At 48.4% G+C, this 15,209-nt stretch overlaps 1 protein-coding gene across 2 annotated transcripts in view; it reads left to right on the forward strand.

Moving 5' to 3' along the window:
• Positions 1–3,792, forward strand: part of SPRED2 (sprouty related EVH1 domain containing 2) — a 102,896-nt gene extending 99,104 nt beyond the window's left edge. For both annotated transcript variants that reach the window (XM_007672071.4, XM_007672072.3), the window contains exons 5-6: positions 2,000–2,149; positions 2,694–3,792. In XM_007672071.4, the coding sequence (XP_007670261.2) occupies positions 2,000–2,149; positions 2,694–3,371 (828 nt within the window). In that variant the 3' untranslated portion in view covers positions 3,372–3,792. The remainder of the gene's footprint in view (positions 1–1,999; positions 2,150–2,693) is intronic.
• The last annotated feature ends 11,417 nt before the right edge of the window (positions 3,793–15,209 follow it).

A 15,209-nucleotide genomic window follows, 5' to 3' on the forward strand; every position in this document is an offset into this window, starting at 1 on the left:
AGTGCCTTGCACAGAATAAAGGCTCAATTCACAGAGAAAGCATTGTATTAGGTGTTTGGGTGCACGTGATAAACTTAGAAGTCATGTTTCCTGCCCATCAGTAGCTTACACTCTAATGGGAGAAACTGACAAACATAGTATTCCTAAAATAGGAACAAGCAGAACATATTCAACTCTTCTCTTTACAAAAATAAGCAGAAATGGTCCAAGTGAAAGATATCAATCAGTACAAGTTCTGAAAAAGAGATCGGGCAGAGAGCGAGAGGCTGTTTGGTGAGGCTAGACAGCGTGCCTTGTGGTTTTTAGGAGGGCTTTCCATCAGTGATGCATACTATGCAAGAAGAGCACTGCGCTAAGCACTTGGAAAAATATAATAGAAGCCAAAGACCTGGGTCCAGCCCTCACTGGATCTTGCAGCCAATGGAAGAGGAGCGGGATAAAGCCCATTTTGGTGGTCAATAAGTTGGGAAAGGAGACCCCGAAATGAGTTTCAGGCCAAGTGTAGATTACATTGTGAAGGATTTGTATTTTCACGTGATTGCCAAGATCTGCAGGAATTTAGAACAGCGGTGACTCTGAAAGCTCTGATCTGGTCAGTAAAGTAGGTGACTGTGTGTGCCTGCAGAGCTTAAAAAACGGTTTACCTAGTTTTGTCCAAAGCATCCCCTCCCTCTCTCCTCCTCCTCTTCCCTCCCAGTTAAAACCCCAGTTCCTTAAAGGAGCGGGATTCCCACAATGGAAACTCAGAGTTATCTTTGCTCCAGGGCCAAGACAGGTTTTAGTTTAAAGCTTTGGCACTTTCCTCTCTTCTGTTCCCGCCAGTCCCAAGCAGGGCTCTTGCCAGTCATTCTGGCAGGCAGCTGGAGTAGCACACAGCCTACCGGCTCTGGCCAGGGGCTGGCCAGTGATTTCTAGTTTCCTCCAGTCTTTTAGTACAGAGAGTTGAGTAGCGATTCCATCGCCAAATTTTGGGTCATTGGAGGAGCAGTGCCTAATGTATTTAGAAATTCTAAGGGCTTCTTTTGTTGAAAATTGAGCTGCCTGAAGAATGACGACTGTGGATTTGCACATTTGGCGGCTTTAGGCCGTGAAGCTCTTCATGTGTCGATTGATTTTTGAGAGAGAGAGAAATGAGTAGCTTGTCAAAGGATAGGTTACTTGGTGCCCAAGCTAGAAGGGAGATGATTTGCAAGCACCTAAGGGATAATCAAGTCAAGACCGTGGCAAGTTGGCTGCTGAAGGAAAAAGACATTTTGGGCCTTTTAGAGATAATTTTGAGCATCCCTCTGCTCAGTTGTTTCCTACCTGGCCAATCAGAATTCCAGCAACACTTTCCCCACCTTCCTTATCCTTCCTTCCACCACCACTCCCCCCCACCACACACCCCAAAACCCTCCAACCCGTTTCCAGAGCTCATCTGTTGTGACGATAGGGAGGCGTGAAAAAGTACCAAGTCCAGGGAGGGACAAGAGTGATCTGCGCCCTTAGCGTCCCAAGAGGAAACCTTTGGGCATGAGAATTTCCCAGTCCAGCAGAGACTCCAGGACAACAGAGAGCTTGATCTTTGGTCTCTGCGTCTTGGCGGGGCACCTTTTGACTGAAGCATCAGAGGCACTGTGGCCTCACTGAAGTGGACAGCAGGAGGCCTTGGGGCGGGGGGGATCAGAGCTCCAGTCGAGGGTCTCATTGCTGCCTTGCCTTAGGGAGTAAACAAAGCAAGCGTTCCAAGGCTCCGGTGGGCGGTTGGTGGCCGGAAGTGGGCCTACTCGGACCCAGGAGCCCAGTGCCTCGGGAGAACCCTGCTCTCTCTCTCTTGTCCAGGATAAACAGGAGATTTTGGGATGCCGCATCAGGATACAGCCACTGGGAATATGTGGTACTCAAGAGCTGATGCCAATATGTGAGGAGTGCATGGGGGAGAAAAAGAGAAATCAGGCAGAGCCGATTCCTGTTTTATATTCTCTCGGTCTCTCTCTTTCTCTCTCTCTCTTTCAAACAGACAGCTACAGACAGTTCTTCTAATTCCTCTCAAAAGAGGGAGCAGCCCACCCGGGCCCTGGCCTCCCCCCCAGCCTGTGAACAACGCAGGATTTACACGCTGGGGCGGATCCATGACCAATACTGCCCCGAACACTACCAGCTCGAACAAGTGAGTAACTTGCTCTTGGGGCTGTTGTTCCTTGGGAGGGGGCAGGTTGGCTCTGTTCCACTGGGATCCCTTCTCCTCATCCCTCTGCCCCCCTCCTGCCTTCCCCAGCTCCTTGTTCCACAGAACGTGGAAACGAGCTTGGGAACACAATCCAGGCGTCCTGTTAAATGAAGGGTGGTTGAAAGTCCCTGGCCTGACCCGGGCAGAAGTCAGAGGTCAGAGGGGAACTTTTTCATATTAGGCCCACAGTCATTCTGCTGGCCTCCTGGGACTGTCTGGCAGTAGGAGATGGGGGCGGCTGCTCGCCCCTCCCTGGGCAAAGAGCAGGAGGGTGAGCAGGTGTGGAGCTTGCCGGGGAAGGGGCGACCGGGGATGGGACTTGCTGGGGGAGGGGACGACCAGGGTTGGGCTTGCTGGAGAAAGGGGCGACGGGGGGGCGGGGGGGACAGGGTAAGGAACTGTAGTCGGGGACCGGATGGAGCAGAGGCAGGGGCTCGGCGCCGGCAAACAACCCCAGCTGCCCCTCTCTCGCCATCGCAAACAGCCAATCCCACGACCCTACCGGCACTTCGTCCCGGAGGACGACGACGAGATCGTGCGCATCAACCCGCGGGAGAAGATCTGGATGACCGGCTACGAGGACTACCGGCACGCGCCCACCCGGCCCAAGTTCCCAGACGCCTCGGAGGACGTGGACTCATACGTGCGCTTCGCCAAGGGCGACGGCTCCAAGCACGACTACAGCTACCCGTACGTGGACCGCTCGGATGGCGAGCGGGGCCGGGACCCTAAGGGCGGAGGCGGGGGCGGGGCCGGGGGCGCCATCAAGACCCAGCCCGGCCACTGCAAGTGGCGGCGGCGACGGAAGGAGGACGGGGAGCGGTCGCGCTGCGTGTACTGCCGGGACATGTTCAACCATGAGGAGAACCGGCGGGGCCACTGCCAGGACGCCCCCGACCCCGTCAGGACTTGCATCCGCCGGGCGAGCTGCATGTGGTGCGCGGACAGCATGCTCTACCACTGCATGTCCGACCCCGAGGGCGACTACACGGACCCGTGCTCCTGCGACACCAGCGATGAGAAGTTTTGCCTCCGATGGGTGGCCCTTCTCGCCCTGTCCTTCATTGCCCCGTGCATGTGCTGCTACCTGCCCCTGCGCGCCTGCTACCACTGCGGGGTCGCCTGCGGGTGCTGTGGGGGGAAGCACAAGGCGGCGGGGTGAGGCGGGGGCGCGGGTCCCCCCACCTCCTCGCCTCCCCCGCACCCGTCCCTCCCCCCCCAACATCAGCCCTCGCTCTTCCTCCCCTGGCGCGGAGGTGCAGGAGCAAGTGCCGCTCTGGGTGCTTTGAGGACCCGGTTGGAGGCCTTGGGTGCTCCGAGGCCACCCCGGCCGGGGACCCGTTCGGACGGCTGCCTCCCTCCTCGGCCCCCGGAAGCCACCGCGTCCCCGGAGCCGGGACCCGGACGCGCCTTCAGCGGAGACTCTTGTATCTTTGATGATCCGTGATCGGGCAGAGTGTCTTGTACATTTGGCTCTATTCTTTTCCCCTCCCAGGTGAAAGGAGTTTTCAATCTGAACTGTTCTTTTCTAGTGGGATGGTTTTGTTATTTGTTTGTTTGTCCGTCTCCCCCCCCCCCCCCCCCCCCCCCGTCTTTAATTTTGGTTGGTTTTTTTTTGTTCTTTTCCGGGAAGAGCATCTCAGGACTGTTGCTCCAGTCTGGTTGGACCTGACTGCCCGCCAGTTGCCAGCAGGCTTTGACACTTTCAGAGATGGGACCCACTGGGATCCGTTGGGAAGCTCCCCACCCCAAACGTGTTATCTGCAGCCGGTTTTTGTCCAGAAGGTGCACGAGTAGCAGACTTGAACCACACGCAGTATTGCTGTTACTGTTTTGAAGCCAAAATGGCCACGTAAGCTGCAGTTTCTATTTCCAGTCCCTCATCATTTCTTTTGGCAACCGGATTTTAAATTATTCACTGATGTGAAACATTTCCCCATTGAATGACTATGAGAAATGAGCCTTAACTTGAAAAGGCCTAAGGCCTCCAACTACACAGAAGGCCCCCACCTGAGTTTTCGCGTTTTAAATGAAACTTAAATTTTGACAGCTTCAATCGATGCGTAGTTTAACACACTCATAAGATTTTTCTCATTTTAGAGTTAAACACTAACATCCGAATTGAGTTAAAATCCGGCTCATTTTGACGTAGGTACTCACAAACTCGGTAGCGACGTAAACACGGAAGTCATTACCAAAATCCACTGGGATTTTTGAGAAACACTAAAAATGTAGTGAATTTTTTTTTTTTAATAAACCTTCTCTTCTCGGTATAGAGGAAATTTTGTCCCCAGTTAAGAGTTGTTTTTTTTTCGCTTTACGTTTCTGAATCAGTTCCCCAAAACTCAATTCTGAGTTTATGTTTTAAGAAATAAGGCCATATGTAAAAACTACCCCAATGCCTAAGTGTCTTTTTCCCTCCTCAACACCCGGACTGGTCGTTTGGTGTGTATAGATGGGTTATGTTTTCAGCAGATTTGCCCTAAATGTCTTCTCTCGGTGTACAAGACTTGTAATTAGATGGAAAAGAGTATTTTTCTAATATATCACAAGGAATAGCTAAATAATTTTGTATTAAAATGAAGACATTAGAACCGTTAGCTAGAGCTAGCATAGTACAATCAGAATACTTTTGAGGCAGCTAGGGATTGGCTTGTCAAGGCCGGCACTGCTGTTCCTGCCATAATTTCTTTCTGCAGTTAGTTAATTGCCAGTCAGAGCATGACCTTCTCTTCCCCTCTTTTTGCACACGGACGTCATCTTAAAGACAAACTTTTTTTTTCTTTTGCGGAAGATCTCGGAGAAGCGCTTGCCACATTCTTAATAATACAAGAACATGTTTCAGCACTTGCTCTAGGAATGGGTCTTATCAGTCGGTTTCATTTGGTTACAAAAATCATCCTCCAGACATCCCAGCGAGCTCATAACATAGGGTTGGCGTATATATCATTCATCCGATTGTATTTGAGCGCCTACTGATTCGGTAGCGGTTACTCATTAGGTCTTCAAGCTGGGGAGGAATGAGGGCAGGTTTTGCTGGTGAAAGTTGGTGTGTGTTGATTGGATGAAAAGATAAAATCTTCTGTGCCTGATAGCAAATTACAAATCTCAGCATCGAATAACCATCCAGCCAGTCTCAAAAGGATGTAGTGAGACCATCTTATATCCTAAGTGACTCTCTTTCTCTCTTCCTCCCCCCCCATCCTCTCTCTAGCTCGTTCTCGCTCTCTGTTTGTCTCTGTCCACGGTCTCGTTTCTACAAAGCACAACACTAACATGAGCTTTTGTCAAGTCACATTTTTAAGTGCCCCTATTTATTTCAACTAGAGTAGACATCCTCAAAGCCTTTTGGAATGTCACGTCCTTTTTATTTTGGTTTGTGTTCAGTTTGTTTATTTTTGTTTTTCCAGTCTCATTGTCCCTCCAGATCCCACCCTCATCCCTGTTTGGAAGTACTTCCTGACCTTTGCTGTATGTGTACGTTTTGGGATTGGGACTGCAGCGGTATAAGGGCACAAGGATAGACATGGGGACTTTTTGTAAATACTTCTCCTGCTGCTTCACACTGCAGCTTAAACAGTGTGAGGCATTTTCCCAGTCAGTTTTGTAATACTGACACCAATCATTGGAAAAAAATTATTCAGATTTTATTTTTCTATCTGTGGTAACACAACATTAACCAAAAGATTTTCTGTTGTGAAAGTTCCCTCTTTCTCCCCCCCTACCCCCCCAACTCGTTGCTCACATTAACAGATTAAAGTGCCTGAAGCATACATTCATTATGTATCTGTATACTAAAACCCTGTTGTATTGATTTTTTTATAAGCCTTTTTACCTCTGTGTAAAAATATATATACAAGTGTATGATGTACATTTTAGTTCTTAACTTTTTTTATGGTTTCTAATATGTATGATCAATGTAGCTATTGCTTTAAAATATACCATGTAAATATAATTACATCATATCAGATTGCTGCCTCCTAGAATATTTGTCCCCTTGGTCACCCTGTAAAAAGATGTTCTCCTGGAGTCCAGGCTGGGAGTTTGATTTGGGAAGTCTGGAAGCTAAGAGTGGAACTGAATTTTGGGGCGCTGCTTTCTCGCAGCCAAGGTGAAAGTTATGTTACATTTTTCCGGAAGATGGGAGATGACCCTTGGCTACACATACGTAGAGCGAAAGGAATGCCGGGTGTTGCAGGAAGGAGAGTGAGGGCTCTCTTCCCCAGACAGAGGCCCCGGTTTCACACCCGGGCTGTGGAGGGAACACCTGCTTTTTCTCTGGGCTGTCTCCTGAGCAAATGATCCTGGAAGCCCATGTTGGAAGTGCTGGTTATAAAAATACAGACTTATTACCAAGAGCAGTTGTAGCCACTGGGGCAATTGAATTGGCTCTTCAACCTGTCTTTCGGACACTTTTGTCCCATGGTTCCAGCCCTTTACCGATTATGCTTTCCAATTAGAGATTGAGACAGAATGAGGGGGTAAGAGGTAAGAATCGCTACCTTTTTTTAAATCCCATATCCCTGACTCATCCCTCAGGCTCCACACCTTATTGCAAATTAACCTGCGTCAAATGAATCAGTGCACCAAAAGGAATATGGAGAGCAGTTTATTAAGCTTCCTGCTGGTGTGGTGTGTCCAAGTGACATGGAGATGTTGAGAACTCACTTTACCGCTGACCGGTACGGTCACTGTACGAGGCTAAGGATTTCGTCTTCAGTGGCTGGAAAACAGTTCCATGAGAGTGATGTGATTTTTATTGGATTGGAGAGGATAAGATGTAATCCAGCCATTCAACAAAGCTTCCCCCAGGGTCTCCGCTGAATATATATATACATGACTGAGCAAAATGCACATTCTTTGTGCCTTTTCCCTTTGGGGAAATAAATTCCCTCCCCTCACCTGTCCTGATAAGGTCTGCCCCAAGGACTGGTGTACTGTCGAGGGATGGGGTAGTTGATCGCTGTGGTGGAGGGAGAAACTGAGCAACAGCCATGTCAGCGGCCACGTTTTGCCTCTCCGGGGGAAATGGGTTTGCAGAGATGGGGTTACTGATGCTGCTGTCCTTTGTCCAAAAGGCACAATTCGGCCCTACGCCAAGCATAAAGGTTCCCTGGGCGGGGCAGGTCCTAGAACGATTGTCTACCTTACCCTACTTCTCCACCCCCTCTAGACCTGGAAGGGCAGAGGGCATTGGGTGCTTTCTCCAATCAGGAAATGGAAGGCATCTTCTGCTTCAAATAGGAAACTATAAAAGATGTCAGAGGGGATTAATAGGCATTTTGTGTATGGAGAGCAATAAACATTGGAATACCATCTCTCCACAGTGCCCTTCCCCCTCCCTTCGCCCCTCCCCCTGCCCACCACCTAAGCTGGATTTGTGGTGACACCAGTTTTGTTTGAACGTCTTCATAAGTGATCCAGAAGAGGGAGTTCACAATGAAAGCTCCAGCTTTGCAAATCCCACCAAGTTTCTCCAATTGAGATACTAGTAGTAAGCTGCAGGAAGATTTCAGATGCAGAGTGCCTAGGGTGAAAAATGGTAGAACATCAGTGGGAGATAGCCTACTGGGGAAAATGATTCAAACAACAATGAGCATGAGCACTGAGCTATCACATCTGGAGATTTGGAAGTCGTCATTGACTGGCTCATGGACGGGCATCAGGCAAAAAGGACAACAAAATGCCCAGGATTTGAAGAATAGAGGCTTAGGCACAGTTTTGCCACAGTATAAAACCACAGAATACTGCATTTTAGAATTCCTGAGTGGAAGCTGCATTTTAGAAAAGACACAAAGTATGGCTACGAATACAAGAAATTCCAAACAAGGTTAGGTGGAAAAGGTTAAGAAGGACTCTTCATGGGAAAGACAAAGACTGAGAGGGACATGAGGAAGTCAACAACATCGTGAAGGATGTAGAAAGGGCTAACATACCATTGTTCACTAAATCCCTTGGTGAGATGAGTTGAGCTCTAAGGTGGTCGGTTCCAAATGAAAACAAGGGAACACTTTTTCCCACAAGGAGGAGGAAAGCATATGGAATTCGTTACCACAGGAAGTTGTGCAGACGAAATATATCAGGAGGTGTTTGGCTGAATTCACGGCTGGGGTCCGTAATGGGTTGCTAGGAGGGAAACTTTGGAATAGAGAGGGAAAAATTCCATGTCGGGGGATCCGTTGCTCGCTACCGATGGTCCGTTGAGAAGGCTGCTATCAATCATTCAGTTCTTTCTGTTACCACTATCAGAGACTGAATGCTGGGTTAAACGGGTTCTACCCAAATGCTCTTCAGCCACGCCTGATGGGAACGTGCTACCCCACAGAGCTGCCTGAAAGCATAAGCTGGAAGCAGAGTTTTTCCGAGTCCCTCTGAGTAGAGGCGATGTGTCTGCAGAGATGGTCTTTATGGAATACTAATAAGTGTATTAAGCACTTACTGTGTATCAATCGGAGAAGATAGAATGTAATCGGATCTGGCGGAGTCCCTATCCCACACAGGACTCATGGTCTGAGAAGGAGAAAAGGTATTTTATCCCTATTATACAGCTGAGGAAACTGAGGCACAGAGAAGTTACGTGATGGCACAGGATCACGCAGTAGGTAAGTGGCAGACTAGGGATAAGAACCCTGGTCTCCCTACTTCCAGGCCCCGTGCTCTGGCCCCGGGTCACGGGCTTCTCCTAGAGAAGAAGCTTGTCCAAGTCTAGATCTGTACCCATCGAGCGCATGAGAAGTGAAGATACGTTGTATTTGTTTAAAACCAAATGGCCTTCGGGACTTGCAAGCATTGTATTTGGTATTTGTGAGCTTATGGTTGGATTTCTGCTCTGCAAATGGTATTTGAGGAGAGTGGGGCCTGGGAATTTCCAATAGGATTTGATTCCTCAATTTTTTCAAACATTCATGTGATGCAGACAGCTGGGGGTTGCTCTGAAGGGTGTGTGGGTGGGCAGGGGCTGTGGTCCCAGCTTGCCTTCCCGGCATTCCACAGTGGGTTTACAAGACTGGCTCTCATTTGGGATAATACGGAACTACCCAATTTTGGAAGAATTTCTGGTTCTGCCCTTGCGTTGTTCTCCTAGAACTGACAGCGTGAATTGTTCAGAGCTTTGGAAGGCCAAGACTTCACAGCCACTACCACGCCAGGTAATTAAGCTGATTTTGTTTTTGCTGCCTAGATAACCAAGGGGAGGCCTTTCAACTAGGGTTATTTTGCTTAACCTTTTTCTTTATTCTGGGCTTTGGAGGTGTGGTCTGGAAACACTTTGATCCGCTGCCTCTCTCTGCAGCCCGGCCCAGCTAGAGGTCTCTATGATAAGCTCCTCAGGTTCAGAGCATTTCGTGAGGTGGCCATTTTGTGATCAAAACCATGTGACTAGGAACCACTCTGGGCTCACCAACATTAACATAATTCATTTCATAGATTGAGCTTTGGAACCAAGACTGGACTCAGGAAATCTATCCAAAGGAGTCAGATGTGTGAGGTTGTTGTTGCCCTGATAAAAGCACATTTAAACAGCCAGAACAGTTATGCTGAAAGACGGAGGGGTAAGGGTGCATTGCTTTCACACAGTCAACTCCCACCTGTCTTTGTCCCATAAAATGGGGAAGCGTGTTTTCACTTCCCGTATGAACTGCCCGAGGCTGGCTCGGCAGGCTCCGAAGGGAGCTTTATCGCCTCCGAGATTACCCTAAAGAGCCCCATTTGGGTTCCATTGATTGATTGATTGATGGAGTTCATAGTATTAATCTCCATTTTACAGATGAGGTAACTGAGGCACAGCGAAGGTAAGTGACTTGCCTAAGGTCACACAGCAGACGAGTGGTGGAGCCGGCATTAGAAGCCAGATTCTATTCTTCGGACTCTCAGGTCCATGCTGCATACACTAGGTCACGCTGCTTCTCACGGAAGTCTCTTAGCTGAGGGCCAGGATTTGGTCTAGTTATTAAAGTGACCAGTCTGTCGAGCTGGTTTTGGACTTCCAGCCCTAGAGGCACATCGTGAGTTCAATTCCAGGGAATGAAAGACTGGGAATCCCAGCTCTGCCACTTGTCAGCTGTGTGACTGTGGGCAAGTCACTTAACTTCTCTGTGCCTCAGTTCCCTCATCTGTAAAATGGGGATTAAGACTGTGAGCCCCACGTGGGACAACCTGATTCCCCTGTGTCTACCCCAGCGCTTAGAACAGTGCTCTGCACATAGTAAGCGCTTAACAAATACCAACATTATTATTATTATTATCATTGTGGCTTACATTTCCCTGGGATTATACAGTGTGGTTTCAATAATAATAATGGTATTTGTTGAGCGCTTACTATGCGCCAAGCACTGTTCTAAGCGCTGGAAAGATGATGCTGACCAGTTCCATAGTTTTTTTCTAAGGGCCAATGGAGTGGATATAGGCCTAACTGTGGCAAACCCGAGTTGGGTTAGGCAGGCAAAAGGCACCACGGTACGGCAAGATCCTAATAGCGAGAAAGGCCTACCTCATTCTTCCGCAGAAGGAGGCGGGTTCACTCTCAGCAAAGTCTATGGACTGGTCAGACAGCAGTCTGAGCAGGGCCCACGGGGAAGGGGAGCGAAGAGGGTAGCCACCCTGGGTTTCACCTCAAACAGGGCTGCGGGGAGGTGAAGCTACAGCTGCTGCAATGTCCCCTCTAGGAACTCATCACCCTCCTGTTTGGCAGGGGGAGCTGTGAGCCCACCCTAGCTGCCCAAGCTTGGGCCTGGAGGCAACCCTGGAGTCACCGCTGCCTTCGCCCCTTTCACAGATGCTATTTAAGCCCTTACTGTGTGCCAAGCTCTGTACCGAGTGCTGGGGGAGATACCGTTTAATCAAGTTCACACCCAGTCCCTGTCCCACAGACCAAATAGGGAGAACTGGTACTTAATCCCTATGTTAAAGATGAGATAACTTCTCTGTGCCTCAGTTAAGTGACTCACCCAAGGTCACACAGAAAGCAACAGATCGTCTGCCTCGCAGACCCATGCTCTTTCCACTAGACCATATTGCTTCCCTTTCCTTCCTTTCTTCCTGCCTCCATTCACTAGGGTCCTGGGTGCTGACCTCCCTTGCTCCACTAAGGAGTATTTGAGTCTTGTGATTGATTTTCACAGTAGGGATCATTTCACCGCATACTTTTTCCCCACTGGGATCCTCTTCAGGTCCTGCAAAATGCCCCCTTTGAAGAACAGAGCCTTTGGAGTGGAGCAGCGCCCTCTGAGAATTGGTTTGACCCAGGCTCTTGGTAATGCGGTATTTATGAAAACCTTGCTCTGGGTCAAACATTAAAGTAGATACAAAATAATCCTATGAAACTCGGTCATTCTTCCACCTATGACTCTCCCCATTTTATAGATGTGGAAACAAGCACTATGACTTGCCCAAGATCACATAGCAGGCCAGTAGCAGAGCAGGGATTAGAATCCAAGTTTCCTGACTTCAGATCTTTAGTTCTTTCACTAGGCCTCTTAGTTGCCAGAGAGAACGTTTACCCCATTCTAGCAAAAAGGGCTCTCTCCTGCTGTTGGTGGACTTTAAACTGGGCCAGTCCGCAACTTTTCTTGGTATCCGCCACTAGGGATCAAACATCTCTGACCGAAAGTCCCAGCTTTTAGAGAATTAAATTATCCCCTGCCCCCAGTCTGAATCCCCTCTGTTTAAGCAATCTTCTCTCAGACCCAGCCAAAGTGCCTAAAGAACCTTGGATTTAAATCGTCAGTGACGGTGGGTCAGTCAGTAGTATTTTATTCATTCATATTTATTTTGAGCGCTTACTGTGTGCCAAGCACTGCACTAAGGGCTTGGGAAGTACAATTCAGCAACAAATAGAGACAATCTCTGCCCACAACGGGCTCACACTCTAGAATTTGAATGTTCACTGTGTGCATAGTATCCTTGGAGCTATTGGTTACCATCCTCTGTATTTCTACAGGATATAGGTGTGGTGCCCGATAAAGCATTTCCGAGGCCTAACAAGGCCAAGGTTCCAAGACAATCCAATTGGCTGAGACCAACACTGGAGGATGAAGCAGACTCAGTATGCAAGTTACCTCTGAGGTAAGTCAGCCCTAACTTCCTGTGGAGAGGTTGTCTATGTAAGCACCATGGCAACAGCAGAGCTCTCCCAGATGCTGGGTGAGAAACACCACTCACCAACAAACTTCCTTGATTGAGGAGATTGATTTCCGGCATCGCCAACCTCACCTCCCCTGTCATAAAGCCCACAGAGTTGGAGGTTTCCCATTAGATACTGGTTGCCTTCTGGAAGGCAGGGCTTACTCACCGATCTTGGCCAGTCTTCCGCACGTTTTCTCTCAGGCTGAAGAATCCTCCCAGTCTGAAAGCTGAGATGGCAGGTCCTGGGCAGCCCGCAGGAACCATCTGTGCTGGGAACGTAGGGGTGGAGGACAAGACAGGCAGCAAGAGGGCGAGTGAGTGGACAGGCTCATGGAGGAACCAACTCACTGAGTCGGCAGTACCTTTCCAAAAATGTCCTACAGGCCCAGGAAGTCGTGGTGTGGCATTTTTAAAAAAATGTTATTTGATAGAGCACTCACTGTGTGCCAGACACTGTGCTAAGCCCTGGGGTAGCTACAAGTATATCAGGTTGGACCCAGTCTTCCCCATTTTACAGATGAGGTGACACAGTTAAGTGGCTTTCCTAAGGTCACATAGCAGACAAGTGGTGGAGCCCGGTTTAGAACCTAGGTCCTTCTGACTCCCAGGTCCATGCTCTATCCACTAGGCCACTCTGTTTCATTGGTGTCATGTATTGAATGAAGGGCCCTGCTTCCTCTGCTCCTCGGTGGCCCAGTGGAAACAAATGTAAAGCTTGTTGGCCCCAGGCCAAAGGAGAGATATTTGCATAGTGGAAACTATGTCTCTCCTTTTGACTTCAGCGAATGAATCTCAACAAATATTTTTAGTCGCTCCGCTCACGCACAGCCCACCGATGTCATTCACTTTGACCGGCTTCATTTAGCGAGGTGGAGCTGCATGAAGAGGGGACTGGTGCACAGGATAGACATAGGACTTGTGCGGGGGACAGACAGGAAACTGGTGTGGGGACGCACTGACAGAAGGGACTGGTGATGGGGACGGGTCTCTTAACTGGTGATCCTTCCTCTTGCCAAAGTAGAATTAGCCAAGAGTAGAATTAGCCAAGAGGAGGAACAAAAGGTAAAAGGTTTTAGAGCTGTGGCAAGTTAAGGGTTTGGTTTAAAATAGAACCCAATTCTACTGCTGTAAAAGACTTCAAAGAGTAGAGGAAAACAAATCTAGAAAAATAGGAATGGGGATCAGCTACCACGAGGAGGGGTGTCCTAAATAAGTACCCACCCCATCCAGCTTCCCCAGGAAAGCCATTTCTAGAAGAGAAATGTGGCCTCTAGTAAGGCCTGCGAGTGGGGGTTTCTCAGTCCTTTTACCTTTGTAGTATGACAGAATCTATGATTTGGGGCTGAAGTTGTGGAGAGATTTCACCCTAGTCTATCAATCAATCAGTGGTATTTATTGAGCACTTACTGTGGGCAGAGCACTGTACTAAGTACTTGGGAGCGTACAATATAGAGCAGGTAGGCACAATCCTTGTTGTCTAGACAGGGAAACATTAAAAAGTTACAGATCAGATGTACCTAAGTGCTGTGAAGGTGGAGTGAATAACAAAGTGCTTAACCTTTAAGGGTTACAGACCCAAATGCAAGGCAACAGAGAAGGGCAAATAGGGGAAGTAAGGGTTTAGTCAGGGAAGGCCTCTTGAAGATGTGATTTTAGGTTGGTTTTGAAGGTGGGGAGAGTGATGGTCTGTTGGATATGAAGGGAGAAAAGAGTTCCAGGCCAGAAGGAAAATGTGGGCAAGGGATCAGTGACAAGAAAGATGAGATTGAGGTGCAGCGAGTAGGTTGGCATTAGGGGGTTGAAGTAGATCAGTGAGGTAAAGTAAGCGGAATAGAGCTGACAGTGTCTTAAAGCCAATGGAGAGGAGTTTTTCGTTGGATGTGGAGGTGGATGGACAACCATAGGAGGGGAGATATGGACTGCAAATATTTTAAGAAAAATAATCCAGGCAGCAGAATGAAATACGGCTTGGAGTAGGGAGAGGAAGAAGTCAGGGAGGTCAACGAGGAGGCTGATGTAGTAGTTAAGATGTGATATGATAAGTGCTTGGATCAGCATAGTAGCAGTTTGAAGTTTCCCACCAAGCACTTAGTACAGTGCTCTGCACACGGTAAGCACTCATTAATAGGATTGATTGATGGAGAGGAAAGAGCAGATATCTGCAGATATTACAAGTATCATGATTATTATTATTGTTAAAACACTCTATTGGGAGAGTGCAATAGATTTGGTAGCCAAACCCTACTCACTAGGAGCTTACAATCTATTCAAGATAACCTGGTCAGTCCTACTGTCTGTCCCACATGAGCCTCACAGTCTAAGGGGGAGGGGGAGCAGGTATTTAATTTCCATTTAAAGATACTGAAACTGAAGAGAAGCCAAGTGACTTGCCAAAGGTCATACATCTGGCTTCTCTGACTCCCCTGACTCCCAGGTCCTTGCTTCTTTCTAGACCACACCGTCCCCCCCCCCTACTGTGGACTGTAAGCTTATTGTGGGCAGGGAATGTCTGTTTATTGTTTGTATTGTACTCTCCCAAGTGCTTAGTATGGTGCTCTGCACACAGTAAGCACTCAATAAATATGATTGAGTGAAAAATTATTTGGGACTTTGGGGGGAGTAATCCAGACCTTAAGTGGTTAGTAGCTATCAGTTCATTATCTTCATGCCGTCAGTCTACTCTAATTTCGAAAGGAGCCAGAACCTGCTGAATGAAGGCAGGGCTCAGGATCATCCTACTAGGCCGTGTTCTCTAGTGATGTCCCAGCAGAACTGATGGAGCTGAGTGAATCTGTCGCAGCAGAGAGAGGAATGTGGTTGAAGCATTCTTGGCTTCAGACTGCTGGACTTGTCTGTAATCTTGTCTGCAGCATCCACG

This window comes from Ornithorhynchus anatinus, chromosome 9, assembly GCF_004115215.2.
Source record: "Ornithorhynchus anatinus isolate Pmale09 chromosome 9, mOrnAna1.pri.v4, whole genome shotgun sequence".
Taxonomy (NCBI): Eukaryota; Metazoa; Chordata; class Mammalia; order Monotremata; family Ornithorhynchidae; genus Ornithorhynchus; species Ornithorhynchus anatinus.